At 31.6% G+C, this 14,095-nt stretch overlaps 1 protein-coding gene across 1 annotated transcript; it reads right to left on the bottom strand.

Annotated features, from left to right (window-relative positions):
• Nucleotides 1-5,441: 5,441 nt before the first annotated feature.
• Nucleotides 5,442-10,202, bottom strand: LOC129874924 (salicylic acid-binding protein 2-like). Its single transcript, XM_055950314.1, has 3 exons — nucleotides 9,750-10,202; nucleotides 6,083-6,220; nucleotides 5,442-5,968 (listed from the first exon to the last, which is right to left on the bottom strand). Exons 1-3 carry the CDS (start codon nucleotides 10,122-10,124, stop codon nucleotides 5,687-5,689), a joined length of 795 nt encoding a protein of 264 aa, XP_055806289.1. The 5' UTR covers nucleotides 10,125-10,202; the 3' UTR covers nucleotides 5,442-5,686.
• Nucleotides 10,203-14,095: the final 3,893 nt, after the last annotated feature.

Genomic DNA, 14,095 nt, shown 5'->3' with positions numbered 1-14,095 from the left:
AGCGATGGAGGCTAGTGCTAACAACGTGTTATAAAATAAACTAACTTAACAAAATAAGAAAAAGAGAATAGGAGGAAGAAAAAGGAGCAGAAGAGTAATGTTTCATACCTGTGTTTTCTTCTCATTGCACAAGAAAGAGGCTATATTTATAGCCATAAAATGAATATACACCAAGTGGGAAGCTTGCCCACTTTTAAGTGGGTCCACTTGGAAAATAACATCCATAATATAAAACCAGCAACAAATTTAGGAGGGTCATTTTAAGAACTACAAAAGAACAAATATGTAGCAAACTGAGTACTGACATATGATACAATTCACTTCACTCAGCAGAAGTCATTAAGAAAAGTGTTGCATTGATTTCTGATATCAGCTTGAGAGGACAATAAGAAAGCAAATACAGAATCTATTGTTTCTCCTATTCTTCACAATTGAGGGGTTCTAGGGAGTTACATGAAACATAGTTAATACCAGGAGTTTATCCTTGTGATCACAGAACTGAAAGACATAAATAGTAAGCAATAAGTATTTGTAAAAGTAAATTTAGTAATCACCCAATGATTTAACGTCTTCCAGAGGAGGTCAAAATCAGCAAGAACAGCGATCTGACCAACATATACAACGCATAAGTTATCAACTTCTTCCATTGATGGCACATTGGAATATTGCACAACAAGACTTATTGAACTCATCTAATTCAGGCGCAAACAACAAAAAAAGTTCATATTCTCAAGTAACGTTAGAAGATTAAGAAACATGATATTGCCTTGTTGGGTTCAGTATTTTATCCTGAATTATTGCAATTTGAGGAGCACCACGTGCAAAAGATTCAGTTAAAAGAGCATATGCACGTACCTGAGTTTGTCTAGCAGCTCCTCGTAATGCATTTTCCATCAATTTCATTTCCTTTTCCCGCTCCTCTAGTTCAACCATAAAATATGTAACATCTGAAGAGTTGCTCCTTGAGCTCAACAATTGTTCTTTCACAATTAGTTTCAAGATCATTTCCTCGTTGGGTAGCCTCAACAAGTCTACTATCCAACTCTTTTTCAGGTATAACTGAATCAGATACCCTCTTCAGACCTTCATGTATGTGTTGGTCGCCAAGAAAGCTTATGTTAGAATGCTTTTTAAAACTTTCACCTTCACTGGGAATTACAAAATCTGAAACAGAAGGTCTCCAACCATCTTCCCAGTCACTTGATGCATTATGTGGTTCAACTGGAGAAGATTCCTTGGTGAATTCTTTCTTATGTTCCATGTCTGCAGGTCAATTGATGCATCATGTAATTGAACTGGAGGAGACTCCTCAACGACTTCTTTCTTCTACTTCCTATCTACTAACAAAAAAGGAAATAAAATTATAACATCTACATAAAAAATAACTTAAAAACAATCCTCACAAAACAGAGAATAAGTTATGCTTGTGGTTCAACCATTTTCAATTGCTTCAACTTGCTCATAATTTTCTTCAAGTCCAAGCTCTTCAGACTTCAGCCTTTCCAATTTGTTAAAGTTGAGTCATGTCAATTAAAAATCTTGTTGTAAAGCATTGTTAAGTATATATCACATGAATCACATTCAAGGATAAGGTACAGGGTTTGTTTGGAATGCCTATCTAATCACATTTCTCCAATAAAAAGAAGGATTGTAAATTAATATTGCATATCAGGAGTCTCGAAGATTAACCTCACATCACCGTCAAGATTGCATGTCATCAGTTTCCGTCATGTAAGTCAGGGACATCTCCTTTAAGTTTTGTTCTGTTGAAAATAGTTTTTCTTCTTTATAGCTTTCTCCTACGAGACTTTGTTTCTTTTACTAAATCATACACAAATTTACAAAGCCAACGAAGCAGATTAAGAAGAAGCTCAAACAAAAACACACACAACCGAAAATATGAAAAGTAGAATAACTTTCAAACAGAAGCAGTAGAGTTAAAAAGGAGCAAAACAAACAACAAGATAGAAAACTAAAGATGAAAGCATGAACTCCAAACACTCTTAGTAGTTAGTACACAAAAAATTATCATAATTTGAATGTTTAATTAAATTGCATTTCTTACCTATAGTTGAAATATGTAAAATTCTAACGTTCAATATAACATTTTCACAACACCATTACCCCTTTTTAAATTGTACATCATGAGGAATTATGACTTTTCAATCATAGAGTAAGCTACTAGACCACAATAAATATATAAATACTAAAGACAGACTATACTAAACTCTACTTAAGTCTTTAATATAGCATCACCTTCTAACTGAATTTGCAAAACTGAATTGGAAAAAGTATACTCCACATTCTAACAGAAAGATACATCTTCAGTTTCTTTTCATGTCCTGTTTACTAACATATTAAACAGAAATGGGTCGAATATATCCCTGTCGTATAGGAATTAGTTTAAAATGAGGAATGTTGGGGTGAACTAGAAAAAATTCCTTTCATCCAGCTCAAGTAGGTACACCAAATAAGTGTTTTCAAATAGCAATCCATTGCGTCGGTATACCCCTCATTATATTTTCGAGCCAAATATGCCCCTCCCGTAATACTTTCGGTCCAAATATACTCTTCTTTTATATTTCAGCACAAATTTACCTTTAATCTTGACATAACACACCTCTTTATATCATGATTTAAATTTCACAACTTTATTAGATGATGATATCATCACTCTCCTCCAACTTGATAAGTTTCTACTTCATTTTTGTAGTTTTTCCATTATCGTCCCTTGATATTACTTTGTTAAATCTAGTACTTTAATTTAAGGAAAGAAATGATTGATGCAGTTCTACGCTCCAACTTTATCCCCTATATTCCACTCTAAAAGAAAGTCAACCTAACATTGACAAGGCGAAAACATGTCTAATATTTTTTTTATTAGACAAAATTAACACTTTGTTGTCTGACTACTTGGCATTGAGTTAGGACAGACATCGATGACATGATCATAATGTTGTAGATACTCATTGCAAGTTTAGATGTAGTAAGGCTATTATCATCGACATTTCTGTACAATCTACTAAGGCAGCAAATAGAGAAACAGAACAAAAGACAACCTCTGTTCTCTGAGCTGCTTTGCTAAGAAAAGCAAAACAGATAGAGTCTTCTAAGCTTATATACAAACCTCTTTTCACATTAAATTCTTTTAAGAAGATAAAAATGTAAATGAAAAAAAGAAACTCAAAGCGGAGGAAATGGGTAGGGATAAGTTAAAGAAGTGTGTTTCTAAAGAAATTGGATATTTAAAATTGGGGGTGGATGATTTACTTTTGAGCTTGCCACACTGGTCATTCCATCAAGATTGAGGGCAAATTAGTGCCAAAGTATTATGTGAGGGGTATATTTAGACAGAGTATAACGTGAAGGGTATATTTAGATCTAAAATACAATGAGGGGTATATTTAAACTATTTCCAGTAGTACAGGAATATATTCAAAGTTAGCAATTCAATAAGTAAATAAATTTGTCTATAACAGGTAAAATCGTTTAACCTTATGACCTCTTTGAAGAACCACAAGCTAAGAAAGAGCTATTAAAATCAAATTCCTAAAGAAGCGTATATATGCATCTTCTCAATGCTTCCCTCAACACTAATACCATATTATGAGCCCGTTTGGATAGGCTTAAAAAAAGTAACTTTTATGTATGAAGTGCTTTTAGAACTTTAAAGTGCTGAAAGTTATTTTTATAAATAAGCAGTTGAGTGTTTGGATAAAAGTGCTTAAATGAGGAAAATTATGTGAATTTTAGGGTTAAAAGAATAAAAAGGGTAGTTTGGGAATTTAGTTAAAATATAAGGGATATAAAAGTAATTTCCATGGTCAAAGAAAATGACTTTAAGCACTTAGGAAAAAAAAAGTTAGAAATCCTAACTTTTCATTTTTGACTGACTTTAAGAACTTTCTGGCTTAAAGTTAGCATTAGGCAAACACGTCCAAAAGCTGAAAAGGGGCTTTAAAGCCAATCCAAACGGGCTCTATAACTTCAGCTAGAAATACAGCAAAAGTGCAATTGGAGGGCTGTGTATGATCACTAGAAAGTTGTTAGGCCTACCTAGATGCTTACAAACTAACCTTATATTATCAACTATAAGGCTATGTTTTTATCTAGAGCTTAAAGATACAGAGATTGAAACTTAAACTATTGATACTAAAGAAGGTAACAAAAATGTTTTTCTTAATAAAAGTGAATTTGCTTAACAAAATTTATGTCCAGAATTCCAACGTTCTTCTCCGAAGTATAACTACAGCTCGTTGAACCCATAGGAATTATAAACCGATAATCCATCTTTAAGGATTATAAGTTTATTATCACCAAACATATGCAGGTACCTTTCATCAAAACGCCAAAATTGACAGATTTTCTGAAACCCAAAACAAAACCAAGAATAGAAGAGAAAAATATGAAAGAAAATGATGATAGTTCACCATTTCTTTATTTCCTGGATATTATTTTTGCTCCTATATTAAGATTTGAGAGGAGTATTGTGGAATAATAAGGCGGAGAAAATCACAGTTCTCACACACACTCATAGAGAGAGAGATGGGTACGACCATGGGAGTGGCTAGGTTTTGATTTGACACACATAGTGAGGGTGTTTGGGGAAGGGAACAGTTTTTTGGGGGTGGAAGAAGTAATTGAGGGAAAAATAAAAAGCTCACCCGATTATATTTTTGGGGGTTGATATGTAACAATCGGATATTCTGGTTGTACCTTTGTTATTGTTTGTATAAAAGATTGACATTTAGCGACAAAATAAATTATTGGTCGTTATATGTAACTTATAACGACCGAAGTAATATCCCTTCGTTAAGAATGGTCGCTAAAAGTAAACTTTCTTGTAGTGAAAAGATCAATCCTATAATGTTAAAGGCCTATTGTGATCTGTTTGGGCTGCATGCCCTGATTCCAGAAAGTCAACAAGTGGTTGTATTGTGTTGTTAGGCAATAGTCCTCGAAATCAAAGAAACAAGAAATTATATCTTTATCCTCAACAAAAGCAGAGTATAGAGCTGTAAGGAAAGTTTCAGGAAAACTTGTATGGCTGAGCAAGTTACTAGCAGAATTTACAGTGCCTCTACCAACTCCTATTGAAGTATATTGTGATAGTCAAACAACTCTTCATATAGTTAAGAGTCCAATATTTCGTGAACGAATAAAATATATTGAGGTAGATTGTCACTTTGTAAGAAATTTACTACATGCAGGACTCATCTCATTACACCACATAAACTCAGATAATCAGCTGGCAGATATCTTGACAAAGACATTTACCGGGATTAAGCATTCTGCAGCCTTGAACAAGTTGTCAGTGTTTTCCACACCTCCAACTTGAGGGGGGTGTTAAGATTAGTTAATTATGATAGTGGTTCAGTTAGTTAGCTTAATCATTTCTGTTAGAGAGTTAGTTACAAGTTAGTTATTAATCATCTAATAAGTGTGACTTAGTTAGATATTTTTCCCTTCCTTTTCTCCTGTATAAATGCATGTAAATCTGATGGAAATGAATTAGTTTTGATTTCCCCAAATTCCTTTCTTCTTCTTCGTCAAGTTTTCTTCCATGGATCAAATCCATGGTTACAGCATACATACTTCTTAACAAAAAACAACAACAACTAATTATTCAAATGATGAGTTGAAGATGTTGGCATCTAGACGAGGACGTACACAATAAATGTAAAGATCAATTGTATTTATGGGCAATCTCCAAGAGAGTGGCACAAAGTTGTTTGGGCATACTTAACATTGACATATGATCAGCACCTTGAATCTCCTTTACTTCAGTGACACCAATGTTGTCGATTTGCCATCGTCGAAATTCTTCTGGTATGCCTTTGTCCTCTGTGCACTCTATATAAACTCTCTTCACTGATCCATATCCTTCATCTGTGAAATACTTCGCCTTCGACAAATCTTCCCGAAACAGAGAGCTTGGTCTCACTAATGATAATGCTAATGCAAGATCCTACCATATTATCATTAATTCAAATGACGTAAGATTGCTTCTATTTCGAAATGAAAATAAATAAATACAGTAATAATCTTTGAATAAGATAGATAATTAAAGAGTAAATCTTACCTCAGGAGAGCATAATTGGTAGAGCTTGTTAGCCAAATATTTGGGCCCAAAAGTCATGAATGTCAATGGCTCTTCACGTGAACCATATGGTAAAAATTGGGTATCTAACCAATTCTCCTTTGGCGTCCGTTCATAGTACTTCACAAATTATAATTTATAAGTAAAATAATCATTCACAATCGACATATATAACAAATGTACTAGTATTGTTTTTCTTTCTAATGAACAAATTAATCATTTCAAGCGCATATATTTTAGATTCATTTATTAATCCCGAAAACAGTCATTTGTCAAAACTACTACAGTTTACTAGAAAACTGAATTGGCTTATAAATGGTCACCACACACAAAAAAAAAAAATTAAAAATTGAAAATCAAATATGCATGGTTTTAATACAATAGAACTGATAATACAATGATTGAGAGGATGGTTTTAATTTTTTCGAAAAGACCCTTCTTTAGTTATGTGTTGCAATGAATTGTTAGGGGAATTTTAACAAATAAAAAATTGGTACCATGGTAAGATTAGCAAAATCATATACTTTTTTTCGTTCATTTTTATTTTTATTTGTGCACTATATTAAAAAAAATGTTCATTTTACTTTTTTACTTTTAGCATATTAAAAAAGGAAAATATATTTTTTAATTATTATTTATAATCTCAAAATTAATTACTTAATCCCTAAATCATTTCTCAAATTCTAATACTATCAATTAATAGAGCTGTCAAAATGGTTTGGCCCGTGAGGCCAACCCAACCCAATCATTGAATTAAGTGGTGTTGGGTTAAATTTTTTCAGCTCATTTAGAAACGAGGCTTTTTAGCCCAGCCTCAGAGGCCGATCCGTGGATCATAAATTTTAAAAATATTATATATATATATATATATATTAAGAAGTGTTTTATTTTGCCAAATCTTCAGCAATTAGGCAATTGAAGTTATTATATCTATGAATTTTTAACCTCTTTTACTTTTGTGTTTATGCTTAATTTCTCATTTCTCCTTTCCTGTTTAGTTTATGAAAAAATTATCATGCAATGCATGTTGTTATAATGAATCTAATAATTATTGACTATTGTATCTTACATGTTCTATTGTTCAGTTCGTCCTAACCCATTTAAATCGCTAGCCCTTTAGGGCTGGATTGAATTAGATTGGGCCAGCCCATTTTAATAGCTCTAACATAAAATTTGTGATAAAATAATTACATTAATTATTATTTATTAAAGAGCCTGAAGGTGGAGTTTAATTTCTTGCGAGAAGACCGAAAGGTAGGGCTGTTCAAAACCGTTCGCTATCGATAACCCAACCGCAAAATTTGCTTATTGGCTTATTGGTATTGAGTTATTGGATTAGCGGATGGAGAATGGATTTAAATTTCATAATTAACGGCTTATCGGTGTGGGGGACGAATTACTCAATTTTGTTATTGGGTAAACCGTTAATCCGTTAAGAATTTATTATATTTTATCCCTAAACATATAAAATATGTATAATATTGATAATTTTTATTTGTAAACCTAAAATAAGGGCCAAACCCATTTAATTAAATAGGCCTAACCAATTTAATTAAGGGAAAATTACTTGATTGAGTGCTTTTTAAAAAATAATTACTGATTTTAGCGATATTTTTTATTTATTACCATTTATAGCAATATATAGCAATACTATGATAAATTTATACTTGTATTAAAAGTGAATTATACATACAATATAAATGTATTATAAGTGTTTTAAAATATATATTATGTTTGTGTAGTAAGAAACTAACATAATGTATTATAAGTCTATTAAAGTATGTGATAAATGTATTATCCATCTATAAAACTTGTATTATATATGATTTATAAATAGTTCTCTGCAATATGTATTAAAACTGTATTATAAATGTATTATAAATATTCAGCGATTTTTTTTTTTATTGCTATAGATGGTAAATATTTTTTTAATATTGTATATTTATGTAAGTTTCCTTTAATTAAATAGGCAGGCCCATAACTCATTTAAACTTAAACTGTAGAAGCCCTAGTTACTAGTTACTAGTTACTACTTCAACTCTTCTACAAACTTCTTCCGCCTACTTTAGGTTTAGGAACTTCCGCCTAAACTTCTTCCGCCTAAATCTGCCTCAGAAATTCTAGTAGCATCCAGAGTTGATTCTACATGCATGTCTGAAGTTGATTTTTGATGACCATATGCAGATACTTTGAAGGTAGATGCTGCTTGTGGACGGATGTTTTCTTATTATTGTTTTTGTTAATGAGCAAATTTGATGAAGTGGGTACTAGCAGCTTTACTCCTTTCTTGGGGTGAAATAATGTTTTTCTGGACCTGATCTCTTGCATTGTTCTATATTTGGGTTGTTTGACCTTTGATTTGGCAGCATCTAGTAGTCATAAAAATAAAGTCTTGAAATGGGTTGGTGAATAGAAATTAGTTTGCGGTTATTTCCGACGGTTTGGGGGTGGGGGTGTTGTGTGGAAGGAAGGTGAAATTACTTTGTTGATTCACTTTGCATATGTTATAATGCTGTGATTTAGTTTTTTTTTTTTTTTGGTACAATTTGTTCTCTGTTTATCTTAAGGTTTGTTGAGCAAATTGACATATATGTATTTTAGAGGGATGATTCTTTTTGGATAAATTTTTTAGATGGATGATTACTGTTATAAGAACATATGCTTTTGAGCTCAAATTTAATGTGTTCATCACTTCAGCTAGTGAAAATAAGAAGAGAACTTTAGTTGAGTGTGCTCAGCAGGTAAGTCTATTAAGGTCACCACCGATACACTGCCTGATAACCGTCCGATAAATGCTAATCCGATACCAATCCAACCGATATCTTATAGGTTGCCTAGCGGATTAGTACTTTTAAAAGCAGATAACCGTTAAGTCAAACCGTTAAGCATAATAATCCGTTCAATCCGCCCGATAAGCACCCCTACCGAAAGGTGCTCCTTTATTAATACTCCATCCGTCTCATATTAGTTGACAATTTTTTATTTTACACGGTGCTTAAAAAATCATATATATGAAGATAATTTTTCTAATTCACTCTTTAAAGAAATATTTTGAGAATTTTACAAATAAACGTGAACACTTTCAAAAAATATTAATTTCACGAGTAATACAGAAAAAATTTAATTAATATTTTTTAATATAATAAAATGAAAAACTAATATAGTTGGACAAACGTGAAGAAATGATGATGTAACCGTCCAGTGGTTTTCCACCTCATCTTTCATTGACAATTAAATTTTGCAGATGCAAAAAAGTCTATGGTACTAGCTAGTATGTTTTTTTTATCTAGAGTTATCATTTTATTAAATATGTATTGAAATTATATTTTTATGACTATAAAAATTAAATAAGTAAAATTGGATGGCCGTGAAAGTTAATCAGTCAAAATTGCATGACTTTGATGACTTATTAGTATAAGTTAATTGATCATTTAGCATCTAACTCTCCACATGCACATTGCAGAACTAAATTAAACGAAGCAAGTTCGACATAACTCGCTAAGTCTAGCTCTGATCATATATGTAAATATCATAATTTATTGACTCAAAATTCTGAATTCGCAGTTAGGTAAGCGAATAAGAATCACAAAAAATAAGATGTAATGACAATATCAAAAAGTATTATTAGGTATGTATATAATATACTCACGTGATCCAAAACATATGAGGACATGTGAAGGGAATCAGGCATGAAAGCAGCCAAGAAAACAGCAACATAGATCTTTTGTGGGTATTTTTCCATAGCAAATCCTAAATTCATACCACCAAGACTATGTCCTAGCAGTATGACTTTCTCCTCTTGTGGAAGAGATTCCATCAATACCATCAATGGCAAAGTGTAATCACGAAGTGTGTGGAGTTCCTCTATTTTTCTCAAATCAATGCCAGAGGCTGCCAAGTCAAAGGTTGTGACCTTGTGCCCTGCAGCCTCTAATAGGGATTTTAGCTTGTACCAACACCAACCTCCATGGCATGCACCATGTACCAAAACAAAATGTTTTCCTTGTTTCTTGATAGGTTCCATTTTTAGGCTTTGTGAGTTTTTTTTTTCTTCTCTTTAGTTTAGTCCAGAAGAACTCTAAGATGGATTATATAGAGGATTGGTGGACAGTGGTGAAACGGATTCATCATTAATTAAAAGTCTCAAATTTAAATTTTGAATATGGAGAAAATCTTTTTGGGAGCACCATTCCTAAATAGACCCTATAGTGTGTGATCTGAATTTAGTTAAGGCTCCAATATGAAATCAAAACACTGAATGAAAATAAAAAAAATAATGGATTGGTGGACATCAAATTTATTGCAACTACCGACAAGAATTTTACACATGGCCAATAGTTTAATCTCATTAATCAATTTGGTGGACATCAGAGCATGATACAGTTTGGCAAAGATCACAGGAGCGTTATCCACCCTTACAACGCGTGATTCGAATTTAATTAGAATTTTATGAGCTTCAGACACTAGGTAAAAAAAATTAAAAAGAAAAAACAAATCGCAGATAACTGAGCGTTGGTTTCGTCGGTTACCTTTATATATCTATGAGTGAAATTATAACTTAATTAATTTTTATCAAACTATCGATTAGCTCATTAAGGATATGGGATAAATGGTTACCAAATCTTTAATACAATAATAATTTAAAAAATCGTAAACCGTTAATTCAAAAGGAGAAAAAAATATTGACATGTGATAAAACTATGGTCCTTTCTACTGCCTAACCTTTAGGCAAAATTACTCGAGATATGATTCATGATAGCGACAAGTTAGCTTGATATCTTAGCTTCGACGTTTAATTTATATGATAATATTTGACTCTCTGCATTTTAATTTATGTAATAATACTTTTTATTGGACTCCAAATTAAAATAAAAAATGAAAACTATAATTTAAAATAAATTATAAATATTTATATAATTATAAATTATTTCACAAAAAGTAATAAAATCTAAAGTAAAATGGTTACTAGAGTAGGTACAAACTAGTTTCGACATTATCGTTTTGTAAAGTAGAGGTCCTTTCAAAGGAAACACAATTACTATTAAAGGTTGTGATAGAATGTCACGTAGCTCTCTATTCTTAATTAAAGTTTTTGGTTCAAACTTTGTAAATATATTTTATTTAAGAACATAATTAAACTAATTATTTTAAAAATATTTATTACTAAAAATAAAATAAGATAAATTAATTAATTTTACGTAATTCTTTTTTAAAAAAATAAATAATTGAGATAAATATTTTAATAATATTAACAACTAATAGAAGACGGAGGAGAAATAGAATAGCTAATGCATTTTTAATTTTCTTACAAATATATGAACAACATGTTAAATCTCAATGAACATGAGCCTTTAATAAAATTGAAAAGGTTTAAATATGCGAACTTTGAAAAAAGGTTTATTTATGTCATCCGTTAAAAGTTTGGCTCATTTATGTCATTTTCGTCTGAAAAAAAATTCATCCATGAAATTATTTGTAAACTAAAAATATTTTCCGTTTTGCAAAACTATTTTGTACATATGGTTAATTATGATTCAGCCAATTATTAACTAAATTATTATTTTAAATGGAAAAAGTTCAAATATGTCATTGAACTTTGAGAAAAGACTCATCTATGTCATCCGTTAAAAGTTTGACTCATCTATGCTATTCTAGTTAACAAATAATGGCATGGATGAGACTTTTCTCAAACGAAAATGACATAAATGGACCAATTTTTTAACGAATGACATAAATAAACCTTTTTTCAAAGTTCGATGGCATATTTAAGTTTTTTCCATAATAGAATAGGCAACTTTTTATGGAACGGAGAAAGACATTGGAGAATCCAGATTTAACAAACTGATAATAACTTGTTTGACTTAATTTTTGAAATTAGCTATTTAATTTACTTAGAAAAGTTTTTTAGAAAATAAAAGAATTGTTTTATAAAAAAGTTTTTTTGACGAAAAAGAATTTGTGTTTTAGACAATAAATTTTAAAAATATTTTTTAGCAACAATTAGTGTTTGGTCAAGTTTTTAAAAAGTCTCTAAAAGTGTAACTCAAAAGTGCTTTTGAAAAAAAGTTAGTACTTTATTTTAGTTTATGAAAAGCATTTTCTGTTATTCACTAGAAACACTTATTTTTTCAAGAACTTAGCCGGACTTTTTTTTTGTTTTTTTTATTTAAATAAGCACATTTTAAAAAAAATACTTTTGATCACCTAATAATTTGTACAAACAGAGACTAGATTTTTGTAGTTGTTGGCAACATTTTATTAGTTTCAAAAGATTTTTTGGAGTGTACTTTGAGATGACTTTATGCATGAGAGAAGCCAAAAACAAGTAGCTTCATCAAAGCAACATGGCAAAAGAATTAGCCAAGTAATAACGTATACTCCAACACTTGAGAAGTTGCAAGTTCAATTTGAAGACCATATACTTCATTGTTATAATCATCCATAGATATCAAGAAAAATTGATCTTTTTACTTTTCATTACTAATTGTAATCTCTATTATTGATTAAATCATTACGTCTTATTGTTCCACCGTTTCAATTTATATGTCTTATTTTAATATTTTTAGTCCGTTTATAAAAAAGTGTCTCTTTCTTTTATTGTTTTTTTTTATAATTCTTTAATTCTAGTTTCAACATTGCTTTTTTAAGACCATAAATAAAGGACATTTTGATACATACTTATCTTTTTCCCTTGTTTTTTCATTTCATTATTTGCATTTTCATACCTTATTTTAAACTGATTTCTCCATAAATTAGCTTTGTTTTTCCTCATATATTTTTTTATATTTGGATTGATTCTGGTTAATTTATTACTCCCTCTATTCCATATTAGTTGAATTTCTAAGATAATGCACACATATTAAGAAAAGCATTTAAGGACAAAATTTGAACCATATTGTGACGACCCCCTCTTCGGGCCCACATATTCAGGTATTCTCTATGCCAGGGTCAGCCAGTTCATCCCTTCTTTCACCCTGCAGGGCTCTGTGGGAATCGAACCCCGAACCTCTGGCTCCTTTACATCCCACTTCAGGAGCCCTGCAAGGTGAAGGAAGGGATGAATTGGCTGACCTGGCATAGACAATACCTGAATATGTGGGCCCAAAGAAGGGGGTCATCACAAAAAATTTTTGTGAAGACCTCCTTCTTAGGGCCCACATATTCAGGTATTGTTTATGCCAGGTCAGCCAATTCGCACCTTAATTCCTCTTCACGCTGCAGCGCCACGGGGTATCGAACCTCGAACCTTTGGCTCCTTTACATCTACCTTAAGGGTATCGCCTTTCACCAGTTGAGCTGTAACACCCCAAATTTTTTCCGCCTAGACACAAACCATTCTTCATATGCGTATATACTCAAACTGAATGACTTTTAATTGTATATATGAGATAGGATCAATTCCTATCTATTTGAAGAGTATTATATGTAGTTTAGGGTCATAAAGGATCTGTAAAACCAAGTCGAGCCCAAAGAATTTCTATCGACTAAGTTTTCTTATGAGACCGTAGAAGGATCAACTTTAAACGACCATATATCCTAAAATATAACGAATTGGGTGTTTTTTTTGGCCCATGACCTATAAAATTAAAGGTCTTTGAGTTTTCTTTCCAACGCCACAAAGATTGCAATTTTTGAAGTTTGGAGTAAAAAGTTAAGTTCTCTTAACCAGAGGGGTGCGCACTAAGTCCACGTCGTGGACTTGACTAGTTTTTGCTTCAACTTGAAATTTCAGAAATAATTGAAATATGGGGGAACAATTCCGCGACGCGGACCTGTTCCAACTTAGTTTAAATTCTGCCAATTCTCATATTTTTGAGAGGGATTTTTTGGTCTTTTTCCCACCTTTTCCAAAGCTTAACCCTAACTATTTTGGGACAAAAAAAATCAGTTCCCTCATAATATCCAAAGAGTTTTCTTCTCCTTCACCTTAGGAGATTTAAGAGAAGAGACTAGAAAGGAGAAGAAGAGCAAAGATTCAAGATCTTCAAGCTATGT

Source organism: Solanum dulcamara, chromosome 11 (assembly GCF_947179165.1).
Source record: "Solanum dulcamara chromosome 11, daSolDulc1.2, whole genome shotgun sequence".
Lineage (NCBI taxonomy): Eukaryota > Viridiplantae > Streptophyta > Magnoliopsida > Solanales > Solanaceae > Solanum > Solanum dulcamara.
This window is presented reverse-complemented; position numbering and strand designations above follow the sequence as displayed.

Coding starts and splice junctions, on each gene's coding strand:
- LOC129874924 (XM_055950314.1), bottom strand. CDS start 10,124: ATGGAACCTATCAAGAAACAAGGAAAACATTTTGTTTTGGTACATGGT. Junction 6,221..9,749: donor CCTCATATGTTTTGGATCAC/GTGAGTATATTA, acceptor TAATTTGTGAAG/TACTATGAACGGACGCCAAA. Junction 5,969..6,082: donor ACCAATTATGCTCTCCTGAG/GTAAGATTTACT, acceptor ATAATATGGTAG/GATCTTGCATTAGCATTATC.